At 40.4% G+C, this 20,651-nt stretch overlaps 1 protein-coding gene across 7 annotated transcripts in view; it reads left to right on the top strand.

Moving 5' to 3' along the window:
• The first annotated feature begins 977 nt into the window (after window positions 1-977).
• The window catches only part of ablim3 (actin binding LIM protein family, member 3), a 42,897-nt gene continuing 23,223 nt past the window's right edge, over window positions 978-20,651 (top strand). For 6 of the 7 annotated variants that reach the window (XM_049736010.2, XM_068650756.1, XM_068650755.1 and 3 more), the window contains exons 1-2: window positions 997-1,384; window positions 8,643-8,777. In XM_049736010.2, the coding sequence (XP_049591967.1) occupies window positions 1,372-1,384; window positions 8,643-8,777 (148 nt within the window). In that variant the 5' untranslated portion in view covers window positions 997-1,371. Of the gene's footprint in view, window positions 1,385-8,642; window positions 8,778-20,651 lie in introns of all 7 variants that reach the window. The other variant, XM_068650753.1, reaches the window with a different exon arrangement.

Below are 20,651 nucleotides of genomic sequence, written 5' to 3'. Positions count from 1 at the left end.
ACTGAAACAATTCCAAATTGTGAAGTATGCCTCGCAACAATTAACCTTGCCTCTTGCATTAACTCTTCAGCAAATAATCAAATGAACATTTGTTTAAGGGAAAATTCCACAAGAGGGCAGTGTAATAGCAATTTTGGCAACCCTGGCCGCACTTTAACAAAAGACAATCAAGGATTTCTGTTGTTGAATTTCAAACATATGTAGCCATGCTTGAAATTAAGACTAGCTACAAATATCTACATCATTCTGCACAGTATTATGTATTAGAAATTATGACTCTTATGATCGTTAATTTCAAAAGCGGCGTTCAGTCACAGCGGCTATTAAGTCTGGATTGACGTCATCACTCCCTGGGGACAAGATCGATGCGTCAAGTTTGATTTGGAGTGCATCAAAGCTCTTGATTTCAAACTCCATAACTGAATTTAGAAATACTTGCTTGAGGGCTAGATTTTCTCTCAATTGAGGGAATGATCGGACACTCTTTATCTGGAGAACCAATTTTTACCGGTGTTTTTTACAAAGTGTTGGTGATGGTGACAATTTTGATGATGTGAAATTACATTTTGCCATAAATGTGTGTATTTTAAATTGGTTTTAGCAGTCTTTAAGAGGGAGCTTGAAACAGTCCTTAGAAACCTCCGGTCCGACCATATTCTCACTGATTACCACAGCGCAACAAATGCACTTGTTGGTGTTTGAATCATTGAATTAAAATATTATGATATGCTTGGCCTGGCTCAAAAGTGATCCACAACATACTGTGTATGCACTAAAAAAATGACAGAAAAAAGCATTCAATACATACATAAATAAATTATAAATATATATTTATAAAAAGATAAATATAAAATAATAAACGTTCACTTATTATTGCATGATCTAAGACGTGTTTTTTTTTAAAGTCAAACTAACGAGTCTGTACTTTATTTTGAATAAATTTACCGGAAACGGCAAACTGTGACAATAGTATGAAGCTTTTCACAGGCGCGCTCGCTGTCAGTCGCACAGTGAGCACACCGCTACAGAGCCGGCAGAGAGAGATTATGTGAACAAGGTGGCTTTGTGTTTTAACTATTGTTCGTTTCTACGCCTGAAAAAAATTAAAAAATAAAAAACACTCGTAGAGGCAACAAGAACATGAGGTTGATTTTTCGTATTTCATCCTATTTTTTATTAGAATTATTTGTTCCTCCCCCCGTTTTCTCAGAGATGGACAAGAAGCGACGTTCCGAGGAATGAGTGAGTGAGGAGCATCATTTACCTTCGGAAATTCATTCTTAATGACACCATTTGGATACAGTACTCTGAGTGTATGGGAGTATTTTTCGACAAAACGACCTTGCTTTGGAGAACAACACCTTAGACATCATGAGCTCTAATGGTAAGTCAATTCATATACAGTAGGTGGGTGCAGTGGGAAGAGCTACTGTAGATCAATAGTTGCCCCTTTAGATAGTTACACCTGAACAGTTGCGTGTGAGCCAATACAACAATGATATCTTTAATTAGCTTAAAATTCAGAAAATTAATTTATTTCACTAAGTTGGATCAAGTTGCCTATTTGTCTAACTGAACTGCATAGATTTGAAGGCTGTTCCTAATATTTTGGTGCATGAAGCCATGATAAAACTGGAGTAATCGTGTTGGAAGATCAGTAAAAAAATAAATAAAAAAAGATCCGAGTTGAGCCTTAGTCAAACTTTTGGGGGGATTCTGCATCCATTTGCCTCTTTTCTTCCTCATTTTAGTTACTATTCACACCCATAACATTGACTCATATTATCATACTTATACAGTTCCTCACGGGCTTTCATATGCAGTGTAACTAGAAACGTATTGAGTTGTATATTTTTAAAGGAGGTCTTCCATGGATATTCAACCCCCCAAAGACAGTTGTTTCTTCCACTAAATGTCCACCTGTCTCTTCTCCATCATGCGGCCAATGGAGGAGGAGAAGCACTGCACGTTTTCCAGGCAGCCTACTGCTGGTCTTGTGGACTTTGTGTGATTGCGATTCAGAGCATGACAAAGATGCCCTTAGCCCCCTGTTGTACTTATCTTCGCCAAACCCGGGGGCTGCCGTGATGTTAAGCTGACCTTGTATCAGCTGACTCTGACCCTGATCCCCTGTCAGCTGAATCAGGACTTTTCTCCCACAGGGCTGGTGGCTCAGTGAATGTTGTTGCGCAGTTGTACAAGTTGTCCTTTGTTAATTCTCAAGTAAAACAGATTTTTCAGGGAAAAACATCTCCTCAGTTGCAGAACTTCAAAACGCCGCGTGTAGTCCCGTCCAGTTCTGCTTCCACTTCCCATCATGTCAAATTAATGGCATCTTGTATTACTGCATCAGTCATACACTGGTCTGTCCTTGTACGAATCTCCATCATTCATCCAGGCTCCTCACTTGCTCCTCACGAGCTCCCATGTAATGTATGGTTCAACTGTGACTATTTACTTGCATGCTGTTTTAGTTCAAGCCACAAAGGCAACACTTTCATGATAACTCTCGTGGAACAATAACTTCTATTCTGGATAGTGCCCTCACAAGTTTGCAGCTTGGAAACCTGGAAAAACTTGCAAAAAGTCAACCTAGATTTGACTTATTAAGGGTTACATTAGTTTGTATTTAGAGTCGTTGATGGTGTACACACGCCTGACTTGTGTGCCTGCAGCATGGGATCAATTCCCGCTCGAGGGCGGTTCTCCATGTGGGTCTGAATGGTTGTTTGTCTCAATGTGTGCCCCGTGACTGGCTGGCGACCAGTTCAGGGCGTGATCTGCCATTTGCCCGATGTCAACTGAGATAGGTTCCAGCTCTCCCGCGACCGACCGGATATGCAGTGTTATAAATGGATGGTTTGTATTTATAATACACTACTTCTCCATCTGAAGTTGTCTTTTTTTAACTAAAAGTCCTTTTAAATTAACTATTTTTTTTTCTGGAAGTCCTCTATCTCACCCTGCTGAAAAGATTTCAAACCGAAACAGTTTAGGGATGGGCATCAGGCTAAATTTGATGAGATCCACTCTGAGAAAAATATCAAGGAATTAATTGTTGTTTCTGGAATTTCCGGGACATGACAGTCTTGATCTGAATGTTCTGAACCCCTGCTTTCAATCTGAAGGACTTTAAAAATATTTTCTAAATTTCAGCGATGGCTCTGTCACAATAATGCGACCAGCGCGGTGCAGTTGCGCGGTCGGCGACGCGCAACGGTTGCGCGTTCGGCTGTGCGCTGCAGTTGCGCGATTGGACAAAAATGCGCAAATGAAAAAATGCTTAAAAAAGGCGCGGGGGGTTGTAATGGGAAAACATGATTCGGAATTCGAACGATTCACTTCTCGAATAGCCTTCTGGAACAGATTGTGTTCGAAAACCGAGGCTCCACCGTACTATCGTACTCTTAGTGATCAGTTAATTGATTATTATTTACTCCCCTGCAACCAAGTACTATAGTACTCTTATTGATCAGTTAATTGATTATTAGAATCAGAATCACCTTTATTGTGGCTGTACACAGTACATCGAAATTTGAATTATTTACCTCTCCCTTGCCAACAGCTGTGGATTAAAGATGGTGATGAATTTAAATTTTGCTATTTCAAAAGGCACTGTAAGGGTTAGGGTTAGTTATGTGTTGCCCACCATCTAAACACACTCTGGTCTTCTTAAGGTTCAATATGGAGGGGGGTTTATGACATGAGAAGAAGCCATGGGCCGAAGAATGACCACACATAAGCCAATAGCATGTCAAGCTGGGGTTTACCGCAGGCTGAACGCTCGAGGAGTGTGTCAGTGCTGTCACAGCAGGCAGATGGTGGTGCAACATGCTTAGTGAACATGAATCTGTTGGCATGAATACATCTGAGGACAGATCCTTTCCTCCAGTCAGTCAACATGTGTCCTCCTGTTCCCTCCGGCACTATTCTGGTTTGTACATGAATGGGCCTGTTAAGCCAAAGCGAGTGCATTTTCCACGGCATCGGGCGTGATAGACTAGAAGCCATCACTTTATACACAGCGCTGTCTGTCTTCATCTGTTAGGCAATCACATGAGCATTGGGATTATTTTGTGTCTATTCTGATATTGTTAGTGTCATCAGACTACCCACATTGAGTAAGCAAATAAATAGATATGTTTTGTTGGCAACACAGCAAAAACGCTAAGAATATAAACCTTGGAAACATACATACGTATAACACAAAAATCCTGTGCTACTTTAGACACTGCGGGGAAGCAGAGGTAACCATTGTTACTGGCATCTTGATTATCTCGTGCACCACAATACCTCCAGACAGTTCCCATCTATTTAAAGCAGTGCTGTATGGAGGTTCTCCTGACATCATTAAGCCCAAAACTGTCAGAAAGAACTTGAACTTATTTCTACTGACTGTAAAGACAATCTTTATCTCAGAATTTCTCCTAGAAAATGGCCTGCCAGAGTTCTGGGTGTCGTTTTTAGTGTCCAAATGGAACGGTGATTCAGGAGGATGTGTGGTCTTTGCATTGTTTATTACAGTGACCTCAGTCAGTCCTTCTATAATTCTGATAAATCTATAATTGTTTGGTTTGTTTTTAAGTTGAGTAAAGTAAGTATATGGCAGGGCCGCACAATGGCGGCCAAAATTGATAATCATGATTACTTTGCTCAAAACTAATCAAAATCATTAATCGCAATTATTTGTCATAAGGAAAACATCTGGATTTTTACTGCACTACTTTCCAGAAAACAATACATAAATAGTTTTCTGTGAAAAATGAACCTCGATTATCGTTTTAGAATGAATTATGAATTAAAAGAAAAATCTAATTGACTCAAGTGCTCACCGAATAAATATGCTATTATCTTGTCAATTGCCCTGAATTTGAAATAAAATGCTGGGTTACAAACAACCCAATTTGGGTTAAAAATTGGACCAAATTATACACAACAACCCATGTTTTTAAAGGGTGTATCAATCGTAATCCAAGTAAATAATCTACTCTTGAAAAGTGTTTTTGTAGTGCAAGCAGTTTGGTTACTGTACTGTACAGTTTTGTTGTTTTTTCTATGACCTAGGCCTCTGTTAAGATTGAGTGATCATTCACATTGTCAGTGGTGTAACCTTTTCCTCTCCCGTTGCACTGGAGCACAATGTTAGTCGTGATACTAACTGGGCAGTTGTAGCTTTGATGAATGCTCCTCTCCGAGGTCTCGACTGATTTGATAGAGGGAGGGTGGGGTGAGGTTGGAGGGCAAACATCTGATCATTTGCCACTAGACTTGTTTGTGAAAATTTCACCATTACAAAGACTACTTATTCTCAAAGATTCCTGTTAAAGTCAATGAACCCAAGTGAGCAGCAAATTCAAATTAAAATGGATTTATAGGTTTTGAGTTGCCATATTTGTTGACCTTTCATCAAAGCCAAAGTTTGAATGGAAATGGGGTTTACCATTAAGATGTGAAACAAGAGGGTTGGTAAGTGTTGGTAAGGATGCTCAAATCATTTAGACAGATTAAAGAAATGGCAAGAGGTGTGGTAGCTGTTCCCAAACTGGTTTTGTTACATTTTATAAAATGTTTTAACAACGCAACACCAACCTCCTACATTTCTAACCGGGCACCATCCAATCTCCACTACTCAAAGCATTCCATTGAATATGCCCCAATGATCACCTTTGGTTGCAATAAATTATCAGATTCTCTGAATACCGTCCATATTTTTAGATTACATGGTTCATGATGGGAGAAAGTTTGAGAGTACATCCCAGATCTCAGTAATAAACAGTTGCAAGAAAAAGTGGAAAATGAACTCTTAAATGAACTTGATCTCTGCATAAATCGGTTATGAAACGTGATCTAAGATTCTCAAAATCAAGTCAAGAAGCAAATAAAATCTAAAACAATGCCACAAAAACAAAACTGTATGTGTGCATGTTTTCACTGACAATGAAATGTAAACTTCACAGTGCACAGTGGAAAACCCTTTGGATTTAATAAGTAGTTGACTTTCCTTTGGCAGCAATAAAGTCAGCCAAATGTTTTCTGTAGTTGGAGATCAGACCTAAACAGCGGCCAGGAAGGATTTGAGAACATTCCTCTGGTCAAAGGTTTTGCAGTTCTGCAGTATCTATACACACATTGCCCAGGCACAAAACTTTCAATGTGCCAGTTTATTACAATTCCACAAGGTCGCCACATTGATTTTCTTGATTGTTATCTCTTCATTCCTCATCACCAACAATATCCTAGCATCCCTCGCGGCCATGCTCCGAGCATACTCTGTAGCGGCGGCTGTCAGGTCCGAGGCAGAAATAGTAGCAGTCTCTTGGTGTCTGGGGATGCTGTCTGCCTCACTGACCCTGACCCTGTTCTTATCACCTGTCAGTTTGAGCCAGGATTCTCTTCGGGCACTTGCCAATGATTTAGTCTGGGATTACGCCTGGTGCTTGGCGGCTATCGTTACAAGAATGACTCACCACTTCTTCACGGGGAAAGATGGAGGCCTTGAATGGGCTGAATGGGAATGAATCCACTTACATAATTGGATAGAATGTCGTAATTCGTATGTTCCTGAGCCGATTGTGAATGCGTGTTCTCACCTTAGGTACTACAGCATGTTGTCATTCACAGTAGAGGTGCACGGTATTGGAAAGACGTGATATTGTTGTTGAATATAGTAATATTGATATTATTGTGATATTTAACATGTACCTAAAGAAGTTGCTTTTTTATTATCTAATGAAATAATTCTTTTTTTCATGCTGAAAAATAAGGAAGCTCAATATGTTCTTAGCTAATTAATTGTAATTAAGCTTGATATTGTTTGCACGTTTGCATTTGACTGGTCAAATTCACATAAAAGCACATCATTCCATGAGAAAACTATTGCAAGTGCATATTGCATTGGTCAATATCACAATATCTATATTTTTTCTATATATTATGCAGCCCTATTATACAAGTCAAGCAAGCCTTTCTTTCATTTAATTCACTAAGCTAAATCTGGCACTTTGTATTCAATCTTCCAAGCACTGAGCTCTTCATCTTTTTGGTCGAAACTTTTCCTGGGTGTGGAGAGCAGAGGATATTCCAGTTTGTTTTGGCACCATTCTCTCTCTCTCTCTCTCTCTCTCTCTCTCTCTCTCTCTCTCTCTCTCTCTCTCTCTCTCTCTCTCTCTCTCTCCTCTCTATAACACTGTCTTCCTTACACACATTTATTTGCAAGAAAGTGTCATTATTCAGTCCACAAGCTTAGCTTTGATCAGGTTCCATCGGTGCAGCCAGCATTGTGAGGGGAACAATGAATTAACAGTGATTTAGTGTGGGAGAGAGAGAAAGCGTATGAAATAATTAAGCTTGCATATTTCCAATGCCCACTCTCTGGGTTTGAACGGGAAGGTAAACATCATACAATCATGCATTAGGTTCTGCCTACTGTCCATACAAGACAAAGACTCGTATAGATGCACATCATCCGGCTCACGGCACTCAGGATATGAGGCGTGCAAGGCTCTTAGACATTTTAAGTACTGTGAGTCCTTTGAGAATCCTTCAGTGAAATGGACTGAGTAGCTCAAGCACGCTAGTCCATGTGCTGCCACCGCTGAAGCAGCAAAGTCCTTCAGTCAGCTATTTAGATGACAAGTAAGGCCAGCTGGTTCTCCTGCCATTATACCTCTCCACCACTCGGATGCTCCTTGAGGAGGATGAAGAGCTAAATGAGCAAGGGTGACTGCCTGCAGCTGTTGATTCACAAAAGCTGTTGATTTTCATACTTTTTTAGGGTATCTGGGTGTCTATCAATACAAATTCCCATTATTTTATTATTCACTATTAGTAGAGGTGCAACAAACATTGATTTGGATTGGAAAATCAATTTTGATGCAACCAAAAAATAGACTGTGGTCATGGGTCCTTTTGGCAAAGGGTTCACCACAGCAAAACACCTGTTTTTGTCCAGATGATTCGCATGAGAAGTTCTTGACGCAGTTTTTACGGCAGAAGCCCTTCGTGACGCAACCCTCGGCACCCGGGTTTGGGACCAGCACATGGGAGACAGTGACATGGTTGCATATGGTTCCCTGACTGGGATTCAAACCCAGATCGCGGGCAATGAAAGCTCTGCAACCTAACCACCTACAAAAACCTACAAACACACTTACATGTCTTTACAAAAATGAGCAAACAATTATCTTGAGTCTTCCACTTTTATCTTGATGCAGCAATTTTGGTTATAAAAAAAATGAGTAGAGGGCTACATTAGGTCACAAGACGTAGGTGTCAACACTCATGAATAACATTCTCCCATCTTATTGTTGGTCTGACATTTGCACAAAGCTCATTTGTTTGAGTTATTAACAAAGAAACTACTTTTCTCATACTGTAAGTCATTGTACTATCAAAATGATTTTGAAGGATTGCTGCTTGATGAATTTTTGTTTTTTAAACAGCTTTCAAATATTTTTTCCATGAAATGATCAAAACATGGATAAGTAGGTAGACAAACAATGAATGAATGAATAAATAAATAAATGAATGAATGAATAAATAAATAAATAAATAAATAAATAAATAAATAAATAAATAAATAAATAAAAGATTGCTGATGTAGCTGTAAGTTTTAGAGACTGTTGTCTTTCTGTCCACCTCAGCGCATCACCAAGGCTCAACGGGAGGTGAGCCAAGTGGTGGGCCAATTCAGTGTCAACGGTGTCGTGAAGTGTGCAAAGGAGAGGTGGTTCGAGTTCAAGAGACCCACTTTCATGTCAAGTGTTTCACCTGCACAGGTAAGACTTGATCTACACGTAACAGTAGGATTTATGAATTTTGCAGTGACTAATTCAAGGCAGAGAGTATATACAAGGTCTTAGTCACGGTTTTACTATTTCTGCAAACAAGCTGCATTGACTGCTTAGAATAGTATCTCTTCTTTGCTAATCCATCCTAGTCCCCATACTGAGTGCTACTATTAGTGCACAGTGAGGATTGGAGCGGATCAGAGTTGCCTTGCGGGGGGGACTTAGACTCCTGCTAAGGTAGCTTGTAATAGTCAACTCAGAAGGGATTTCCCCTGTTGTACACTGCTTTCTAATGACATTGTTTCCCAGCTTTTTTCGTGCCACCAGGCAGGAAAAGCCCTACAATGGAGCAAGTAAAGTAATGTTCAATACTGTGCGGAAAGTTTTTGCATCCACCGCTCATCGTCACATCGAGGCAGCTTCAAGTTTACAAAGAAATAACACTTTATATGTCATGCTTGTATAAAAAATGATATTAAAGTTTTGTTATCGCTAGGGAGTGCAAGAATTTTACAAGTACACCAGTAGTGGCTTCTTTGAAATTTGATTTCTCTGGTTTTACGCTGCACACTACTGATAAGGTAGCAGAATGGCTTATCTGCAGGAAAGGCTCAAGGTCTCTTTCAAACATGATGGTGATTTATGGCACACTTACAAAAATTGGTGCTCCTCCGGAAAAGGCCTTATGACAGTCAAGTGTGCGTGCCGAAGCAAATTACAAATCAAAGAACCAAGAAACATCATTTGTCATGGGGCCGTGTGGCCTGAAGCCAGTAAGTTTAGGTAGGAATAGTGCTACCTCTAAACCAAGAATCACTTTTCAGTCATGTGCAAATGATTTTATATGAAGCAGCTAAAACTCAGGGTGGCAATTGCAGAGTAACAGTACCTGTGCTACAGCAAGTATGCAATAATCAAATATATTAGCTGGATAACAATTTATAATACCTCTAAGCATAAGGCGTAAGCATAGAATAAAATGAAAAGATTAAAATTTGTGAATAGAAAAATATACTTTACTATCTCAATACAAAAGAATAAAAATACTGTTGTGTTTAACATGGTCTTAAGGAATAAGATGATTCTATTCTTATGCCATTGGTTATTACTCCAATAACTAGATACAGTTTTATTTTGTATTAAAGTGTATTATAAATGTTTTTTGTTACCTGATTATTGTTTATTAACCAATTATTGTTGTTGACTTGGTATTTAAGTGGTTAAACAGAAAACAATTTCAAAATATGTTTTTATATTGTACTCACAACCCTTGAAATTGGTTCAATTATTTTTTTATCCCCAAAGTTAAAGCTGATGTTTGCAAAAGTCTTATTTTGATTACACAGAAAAGATAATGCTACTACTTTAATAGTTAATAGTAGACTGAAATAAGAGGATTTAACACTTAAATTATGTCTCTGAATAGTTCATATAATAGCATATAATTTGATAATTGATTAGTTGTTAATTAATTGATAAGATGATTCAAACACTTACATTATGTCTCTGAATAGTTCATACGTATAATAGCATATAATAATTTGATAATTGAGAAGTTGTTAATTAATTGATGAATTTTGACACCTCTTGTATCAGGGGAGATAAAGTCGGACAACGTCAAGTTTTCAAATTTTTCAATGCTTTTTACCCCTGCAAACATTGTTTCCTATACCATCTGTTCACCCATTTGTTTTCTGTCTGTCTTCAGGTTTGTGCTCATAAATGTATTAAAGGCATAGAAAAAATAGCACTACGCAGAGTATATTGTTCAAATCTTCTCACAGCTCGTGTAGTGTGTGTGTTACAACAGCATTCTGTCATTCTACGCTAGATGAACACACTGGAGGCTACATATAACACGCTCCCTACGTCTAAATGTCAGTCACACGGACGCGCATGCACGCACACACACGCACGCACACACACACACGCACACACACACACACTCTCTGATATCGCTTGTTGTGCATGAATCCACATGTGCATTTGTGTGCACACATGCTCTATCACTGTGGTTGTTAAGAGTTGCTGTGGTAACGGACCGGTGGGGCACCCGTGCCCTGGTTGGTGGATATTCTCAGCATCTCTATGGTGCTATTAACCAATCGCAGGGCACTATTCGTGCCCCAGAGAAAAAAATGGGGTGGTGAACATAGGAAGACAACGGAGGAACGAAGGGGTGGGGGTTGGGTTGTTTGTGTCACCGAAACATTACATCATAACTTTGGTCTAATATTAAGTAGGTTTATACTGTTTTTCTGCCACTCCTCTCCCATTCCTTCCTCCCGGTCGCTATGTTACAGTAAGAGCAAACCTTCAGAGATCAACATCAAACAGCTCTCTCATGTTTCAGAGCGCTCTTCCCATCCGAGTTTATGAGGCATTATTGTGTGGCCAGACAATTCCACATCCTGCCCTAAAATGTGCGGGCCTCTATGCGGGCCTCTGCTCAGCCAGCAGTTTTCCACAGATTTTATTGTTCTGTGGTTGACTCCCCCTCACGCTCAAATGCTTGTTTTTTTTGTTTTTTTTTGAACATTTGAAACTCCATTGATAGCTTCATGCTTGTTGCTGGTACTGTCTGTTTTGTTTGGTCCACAATGAATTTCTAAAGCTGACTGGCTGCAAATTAAGATACATTTAAAGAAGCTGTATCATGCTATTTTAAGCTTTCCACAGTAAATTATAGGCATGTATATGATTGGATATTATTTTCTTTGGCACAATGATTTTCTTATAAAATATGAGTGTTTTTGGTGACTATTTTTCTAACCCATGAGTACGATGTCTGGTTCACTAACTCTGCTGTACAGTGATCCCTCGCCACTTCACGCGCTCCACCTCGAGTCGTTATTTTGCAGGTTTATAAGTAACGAAAGAACGGCGTTTAAATACACACTTATAGCGCGGGGCATGCCTCTGAGTAATGTGCATCACTGCGGACAAGCACGGGAAGCGTGGCAGCCAGCCGTACACGAGTCGGAACAGCGGCAATGAGCTCCGATAGCGCGGGGCGTGCCTGGGATGCGTGAGGGAAGAAGCACCCACCGGTGCAGGAGTCAGGACATGTGCTGCAATGAGGAGCAATCTGTCTGTCTCCCGATGTTTTGTTGAATAAAGTTGTATTTGTAAACATATGTAGATACTGTTACTGAGTAGGAGGTGGAGCAACTGATTATTTAAAACTAATTGTTAATCACTCATTAAACTTAATTTGAGTCAGTCAAATTTTGTCTCTCTGGTCTTCGGGGGGAGGGGACTGGACGACTTTAGTTAGGGGGGCCCCTTGTCATATTTTTGCCTAGGGCCCCATGGAGGTCTGAACCGGCTCTGTTAATACGTATACCGTTCCTACTTCGCGGAACTTCATTTATTATCCAGGTGGTTCTGGAACGCATCTCCCGCGATAAACGAGGGATCACTGTACTCACTATTGTCATTTTAACATGGCTAAAAGCTCCAAAAAAGTTGATTTGGCATACTATAAAGTTTAAGGTTACATTTTGCTTCTGTAGCTCACATGGAAATCTAATCTTTTAATCTCGCCGACTGGAAGCTTTTTCTTTCTGTCCTTCCTGCTGAAGGCCACTCAACCATGAAATCAATTTCTCATCATGGGACAGGATGACACAGTCATGCTAGGTGTGTGGAGGGTAATGGCAAATGCCATTTCACCAGGATGCCAATCCTCTGTCAACAGATAGATGCCTTCAGTTGTGATTTGGAACTTTAGAAATTGGTGTGTTGAAATCTTTAAGTTTTTTTCTTTAGCCTTTTTGTCCTCAGAGAATCGTTGAGTATACCTGGATTACTGAACTTGACCCATAGTGTTGTCTTCTGTTATATTGTTGTCACTGTAAAACTATGACAGATAGTTTCAGTTTTCCTTGTCCCTACCTCCACTGCTTCTCAATTTCCCGCATATTTGCTCAAAAGGGCTGACTGTGCCCTATTAAAAGATTCAGACCATAGTGTGACTGTAGTCTAGACAGTACTTGAAAAACTGTTTGCCTTTATACAATTGAGATGCAATTGAAATTCAGATATGAATTAAGATTAAGGACAGTTCCTCTGTTTTAACTGACTAAAAAATATTTAGACAAAGACATCCATTCATCCATTTTCCATTCTGTTTGTCCTTCTCTAGGGTCACGGGTGGGCTATATCCAAAATGTGTAGTTAGGTCTGAAGTGGTCGTCATCACAGTAGTTGTAATCACAGATATTTGTCATTTACTACCATCATTTCCTTAATGGTGATGACAATCCGTTGGTGCAATTAAGAATTTAACCCACCGCTTATAAGTTGCGAGACTATCACTCCACAACTGACCCATGTGAAAAAGTCATTAGGCAGTCAGGAATCACCATTTGCTAGAAAATGTTCATGCTGGGAATCTGAAAATGGGTTTAGTTATTCTCAGGGGTTGACTTATTCTAGTAGGGCTGCTGTTAGAATAAGTACCCCTGTAACTTTGTTTATCGAAGGGGGAACCTATTCATACTTGCAATATGATACGTTAACCAGGGTTAATGAGTTTTCCGACTGTGTGAGGGGTCATTGAAAGCCCCTCCATAATTTAAAAAAAGAAAAGAAAAGGAACCAACGGCTTCCCTCTTTCACCCAATGGGTGCACGTTCATGCAGGAGGGGATACCTCCTTTGGCACAACACCGGCTATACTTCGTGGTGAGCTCAATGATACACATGCCTTTGCCATGGCTCCAGTTCGTATTTCGAAAAATTTCAAAAGTATAGGCTTTCGTAAATAGAGGTACCACTGTATGAGCCATACTCATACAGTATTGGAGTAACAAGCTACTACAGAGTATAACAAAATTAACTTTTTGGACGAGACGCATAAGTAAAGAGTGTCGGAATATGTACGGATCTTAGTAAAGGAACATCGGCACAATTGTATGTAAGTAATTTGGTGTCCAAAGTTGCTGTTATGAGGACAAACAGAGTGTGTGCCTTCCATCTAAAAGAAAAGTGCATGCCAGGATGCCCAACCCATGAGCACAGGGTCAAGAGAACACCACAATGCCAAGGGTCCAAGGCTGGTCCACCAGCTCCATAAAGGCGCCGAGAACAGCCTCGGGAGAGCCAGATGCCCCCATCCGCCACCATGGCAGGACGCAGGGGTCAGTCATCCCCCCCGGGAGGGCAACAGCCTGCAACCGGATCCACGAGTGATCCACAGCAGCTGGAAAAGAGGCCGGATGGATGCTCCTGAGAGGGTAGATCAAGAGTAGACAAGAGCGAAACAGAACCCCAGTGTCATGCTATGAACCTTGTGATTACAAACCTCCCTCCCTCTCATGAGGGTCCGCAGGTTTTCTACTGACAACCACTGAAGCCATGCATCAATTCAAATCAGGAAGTGTGTAATTTATAGCTCTCTAAGCTACCCCCAGTTCAGCAGCAGGTTTACTTGATGACACAGTGTTGAATTACAGACTGAGACAACTCACATTTTGTGGCCCACAGTCACCCTTTATGAATTGTGATATATACTCCTAGGTTGCAACAGAGACAAAGTGCCTTTGATTGGCAAAGGTACCCTACCCGCATGTAAATAAAATGAACACCAATGCAAAAGCTAAACAGTGATCCATTTATAACGCAGCCAATGAACAATGTGTATGTAAACAGATGTCTCACTCTTCTACATCTTTTGAATGATTTTTTTTTCTCAATGAAGGGAAAATGAGTTAGACAGTCAGGTTTGATAAATACTAGGGCTGTACTGCTTCTCTTGATTGCATCATTTTTGTAATTCTCCATCAAGACACCATTAATCCCATCACTCACCAATTGCATTCATAACATCTTCTCTCAACATCTCTTTATTCCGCTGTCTGATGTCCAATGCAGCATATACAAGACTTAGCTGAGAGCAATGAAAAGGCAAAGAGTGGTTATGAAGAAAAAAGAAACAGAAACACAGTTAAAAGTGGGGGTTTAAACTGAAGGGTGGCTTCCTGTAGCTATAGCAACCACTGGTACACTTGTCCAATCACCAAGCCAAAGCCCGGTTGCTAGGGAGAGAATGAGTGCGGGAGGATATGGGACTCCTCCCCAATGGCTCTCCAGGATGCACGATACATGACGGGGTTTCATTCTTCTGCTCATCCATGTCCAATGTCACTCTACTGAAGGGTTTTCACTCAATGTTGCCTTGATCTATTGTCTTGAAATGTGTGCAGATATTGATGTTAAATTGTCACTGTGTGCGTACATGCATGGGTGTGTGCATGTGTGTGAGTGTGTGTGTGTGTGTGTGCGTGTGTGTGCTTGTGTGAGGGAAAAAGCATTCTGCTCTGTCAGACAATAAACACAGCCTTGCTCTCCGTATATGTACATATATAAGTTATGGTAACACATTCCCTGGTATTTCTAATCTTTTCTCTTTCTAGTCATCCTTATACACCATTTGACGAATCGCTCCTAAGCCCTCAGAGGGCCTCAGTAGCCTGACTGGTTTGAGGAGACTCCACTGGGTACCCATCTGTCTCTATCCAAAAGCCACTGCAGAGTGCCAAAAGATAGAAGTCATTAATGCACAGTATTACTCCACTTGAGAATTCCGCTTTCAGCCTCCACCCACTGTCTTTGTTTCTTTGTTTACATCATCCTTGTCCTTGTCCATCGTTGAAGGTTTCAGTTTTCAGTACAACAGGTTTCAAATTTGTGAGGTCACACACTTATTTCTGGTGCAATAAGGATGTGGAAAAGAAATCTTTGCGTTTCGTTTATCGCGGCTTCACTACGTCGCAGATTTTTTTTTCCAAATTGTAAAAACATTTAAAAGTCAAAATAAAACTTCTAAATTGCAGAAACATGTGTCTAACCTTTAGGACAATGTAGTATTGCTCCAAATGTTCGTTTACATTCATTTACATTTAGAAGTCCGTTTTCGCGTGTTAGTACAATCGCAAATTAGCATCTTTCCGCCAACTCGTTAGCCTGCCCAGTACTTCTTGTTGGTGACCGTACTTCGCAGATTTCACTTATCCCGGGTAGTTTTTGGAACCGATTATCTGCGATAGACGAGGGATTACTGTACCTCTTTTGCTGAGTCCTAGGTTTAATCCTCGTTTGCCTTCGTTGTTCATTATTATCTTTCACAGCAGACCTAAAATGTTTTACGTCTACAGCAAGATAATTTCATCATAAAGCACACTACAGCTGATACAGTGCATAATCAGCTACAATGTAGTCACGGTGAGACAAAATTGTGGTCACCCTCCGATGTTTTGAAGCAGAAACTTCAAAGCTGAGACACGAGGAGAGAAACGGGAGGTGTCTAAATGATTTTAGGTTTCTCGCCTGGGTTGACTTGAGATGGGAATTTTAATTGCGTCTGTTGGCAGGAGATAAATACCCAATCACCCAGACCCCCTGTTGGGGTCTCATCAGTGTAGTTCTAATGACCACAGCTGCCGACAGCAGCCTGTGTGTTAACCTCCAATCACTTGGCCTGTGATCTCTCACCAAGTCCTTGGATTGCCCGAAATGAGAAATCAGAAGTCAAAAGACCTGTCTTTTACTTTCAGGCATTAGAAAACCACTCAGGGATTGATCTGAAAATGAGCAGAAGGCATTCAATTAGGTCTTTGATGTCGTACTTAACATGTTGTTAAGTTCATTTCGGAAACCAATTGTGGCTAAATCTAATTATGTTTAGTAACATAGTATAATATGTCATTCTCACTTCAAAAGATCTTATTGTTTGTGTAATCATAAAAATTAAGTTTGAAAGTCCCTCTTGGGTAGCCATGGAATAACTCAAAAGCTGAGAGGTATTCACAGGGTAGTGAAACAGATCCGACAAGTTCCACTTAGGTTTTTATTCGACTGCTGATTTTATAGGCGTATGTTGCTACCATGTACTGCTGGTTGTGCAGATGTAACCAAAGCCTCTCCTCCTTGAGCCAACCTAAACCATGCCTCTGCAGGGGCAAGAACCTCTGGCTGAAGTCTATCCACACTTCTGGCAGCAAAATTGTGGAATGACTTAGAATTTTTGCTTGAAGGTAAAGAGTGAATTTAGTCTGAAATCTAACTTTTTGTAAGTTTTTGAAGAATTGTGCTTTCACTGTATATTCATGGAAATACAGTTCTCTGTAGGATTCTGCTATTCAACATATTTTAAAACATTACTGAATTGTAACAAACTTTATTCCATTAAAAGTAACTAATGTTTCTTTTTGACAGCCAAAACTGTAAATCTCTGAACAAAGTTGCTGTTTGACAGTTACGATCTAACATTGAGCATGCTATGCTTTGGTACGACTGAAGTTATTGGTCAAATCAAGATTGAAAAATGCCCCATTATCGTCATGAAAGTGAATGTACGTTTTTAGCTAGTGTCTCTCCTTTCTACCTTTTCTGAGAGAGAAAAGATAGAAAGGAGAGACACTAGGTAAAAACCCCACAGAGAAATACAATGACTGTAGCCAGGGCAATCTGCCTTTACTTGACAATTATGCCATGTTGTTTCTGTTTCAATAAAATACAGGCGGCGCAGCGAACGCTTTATCCTGATAACAACTCCACAGGTTGAAGATTTGTTGCAGCGTGTTTTTGATCTTCCTTTTGTACGCAAGGGTGAGGTGGCAATTGTAAGTTGGTTGAGGTTGCCCACTCATTCGCACTAGATTTGTACACAGCGCTAGTGCGCTCAAGCGTGAAATCTTTTGTGCCGGATGAAGCCTCATTTAACATATTTGAGAATTTGACAGACGACTCTGAAACCGTGCAGGATGTTCCAGTCTACTGAGCACATTTTCTTTGGCATGCCCCTGACACCTGGCAGTTTAGTGGCTGAGAGTAGAGTAAACTTTACGCCTGCTAGAAATATGTCTAAATAATGGCTCAGGGAGTGTAAGATGTTTTTGATATATTTAAACGAGGTGCAGACAGACAGAGTCTGAGCTAATTTTAGCATTTCCATCGATCCAGAGCAGCCATTAACACAATAACACCAACATAATTTAAATGGGCACACATCTCGGGCGATCGTAAACGGCTTCTGTTTCCTATGACAACCGAGCACGGGAACCTTCTTTGTAATTCCTGAGCCAATTGTCCATATTGCGGTACACGTGATTAGCCAGAGAAGATTGGACTTTGCAGTCCAGTTTGAGCAAATGCTGTGAGTTGGTCAGGCATCCGTATGCTAATGAAGTGCATTATGCAAAGTGCGAATATTCTATCATTTGACAGTCTGGAAAACTGACTGGAAAGCAGAAGGGAGGGAAATAGCTTTAAAGCACTTCAAGACACATTTTCCCCACGTTTCCCTTTTCCATGACGGTATCAGATAGCATGTGATTAAGATTTTGGTAGGAGCCCCAGTCATACGAAATCAAAATGTGGTGGGAACACTTTGAAGGCAGTGGTTTTGAAAATGTGGTTGACACACATTTTTATGAGCAGCTTTCCCATTTTTCCCTTTTTTACCCTTTCTCTGTAGTTTTCCAGCCACTGCTGCTCAATGCCAAAGACCTATCATGATGATAAAGATCCATCATCACATCTCACCATACACACTGTCACTTTTCATCACTGTGCCTCTTCATATGCTCTCTGCCAGTGCATCAGAGATGGATTTATGTATGTGCTTCCAACCTTCTGCAGCTGCTGAGACGGTTTTGTTCCCTAAGTGAAGGCATATTGACGTTTTATTACAACATAAACTCATCTCATAAACAGTTTGAGATTAAATGAGCCCCTTTTAGGGCTTTACGATTGACTGCATGGGTTTTTGTATAAATGTAGGGTCTTATTCTCAAGCCTAGCGCAACATTCAATCTAACTGTGTAGGTGGATTGTCGTTTCTTTTGGTATTGTCGTAGACTGGCGCAATTCGAAAGGTGCAAATGCGCCATTGCAAACACAGCCGACTTGCTTCATGACCAATGGAGGCTGCTCCTGTCAATCTCTCAATCAAAATAGAGGCACACAAATGTTGACGTTGCGGAAGCAGAAATAGATTCGCCGGAGTGCATGCAGAAGATCGAAGCATGCAAAGTATACATTTGTATAGATTGTTATATGGTTTCTGAATAGTTTACTGATGAGCTGATCATTTCAATTTGGAGGAAATACACATTTAAAACATGCAGGATGGTGGCCCTCAAAAATCAGAGTTGGACATACCTGCCTTCAACAAAATCAAAGCAGGTCTGACTTGTGACACAGGTGCAATTTTAGTGGATTTTAGGCAAAAATATTCTGTGCTTCTCTGATGTGTGTGGCGGATATTATGCATGAATATGACAATAGTGTGCATCGAACCCTCTGAATCATTGTAGAAAGAATCGATTAACCCATTGTCCATACCGCTTTGTCTCCCCGGGGGTCGCGGGTATGCCGGAGCCTATCCAAGCAGTCATCAGGCACTAGGCGGGGTACACCCTGAATTGGTTGCCAGCCAATCGCAGGGCACACAGAAGAAACAAACAACCATTTGCACTCATACTCTTGAATACATTATTATCATTATGATAATATTTGATATATTTTCAAAATCACCCACTTAACTGTAACAGAACTGTGTTTGTAGCTGTGTAGGGTAACCCTGGGTTGGTTGTCACACAAAGAAGCATGACTTGGGACGGAAGGTGGTCTCCAATTACTTTTGAGCTGCTAATTTTACTTCATCCATAACTGGAGATCTTCTCAAAGTTTCTTAACTTACTTTGCGCATGTCCGTTATGATTTTGCCACAAAGTCTGTGTGCTTCACTTGCGCTGAATCTAAAGGGAGTGCAAGAAGCTGCTTTGATTCGCCAAAAATCAAGTCGGCTAAATTCACTCCCACAATGGTGCAACCGCCAATTTATAACTGCGCCCTTCTACAAAATTACCAAAAGAAACAATACACTTCCCATGCACATTCAACTGCATTTTGTGCTAAACTTGCTCAATTATGGTTCCTTACCCCGATATAGCAGTACGTACATGGAGTCACAGTGGTGTTTAGTGGGCTGTCTTAATGGAGATTCACATTGTCTGTTGTCATACTAACAAAATACTAGTCTTCTCCAGAACTGTACTCCAGTTCACCAGAAGCATCTTTCTGTGTATTTGTAATACTCACAATCTGAAAGAATATCATATGACAATCTGGATTTCATCTGCATCACATGTGATCTTCATCACTGCCACGTTTAATTTTTTTTTTTTTCCCCAGTAGGAGGGTACAACATCTGTCAACTCATTTTGTTGGTTAACCACAGAAACTGGAAGAAACCAGACACCAGTTACCATGCTGACCACTGTTCTACATAAAAGGCCTTTTAGTATCCTGCCAACCCCATTGGAATTCATTGACAGCTCTATGGCAAAATGTTGAAGCATAAAGTCTGCTTTGGGTACACCATTTAGAGACAACATTCACATGGCATCACACACACACGCACACACACACACACACACACACATGCACACACACACAGCTGTTGAGAAAAGCTTGTGGTCTGCTGTTTTGTCAAGTTCTTCACATGCGGTAGCTGTGCACAGTGATTTTTCCACTATATTTCCACAAGAGCAAATTTAGTTGTGGGACAATGCCTCTCTGTCAAATTTCAATACAAACACACACATTGGAATCATACAGGCGGATACAAAAACTAATTAAATTCGGTTAGCTAATAGATGGATGGATGGTATAAAATTTTGGAGGTGTTGCCCTTTAAGAGAATGGTTTAGAAAGAGCGTCTGAATGAGCTGAGCCAATTGATTTCAAAGTCCATGGGACTTTGAGGGAAGTGCAGCAACTTTAGAAAAATCTAAGAAAATCTTGTTCAGGTATGATGAATGAACCCAAAAAGTCCATAAAATTGTCAAAAGAG

This window comes from Syngnathus scovelli, chromosome 1, assembly GCF_024217435.2.
Source record: "Syngnathus scovelli strain Florida chromosome 1, RoL_Ssco_1.2, whole genome shotgun sequence".
NCBI lineage: Eukaryota > Metazoa > Chordata > Actinopteri > Syngnathiformes > Syngnathidae > Syngnathus > Syngnathus scovelli.
The sequence above is the reverse complement of the archived record's forward strand: the minus strand, read 5'-3'. Positions and strand labels throughout refer to the sequence as shown.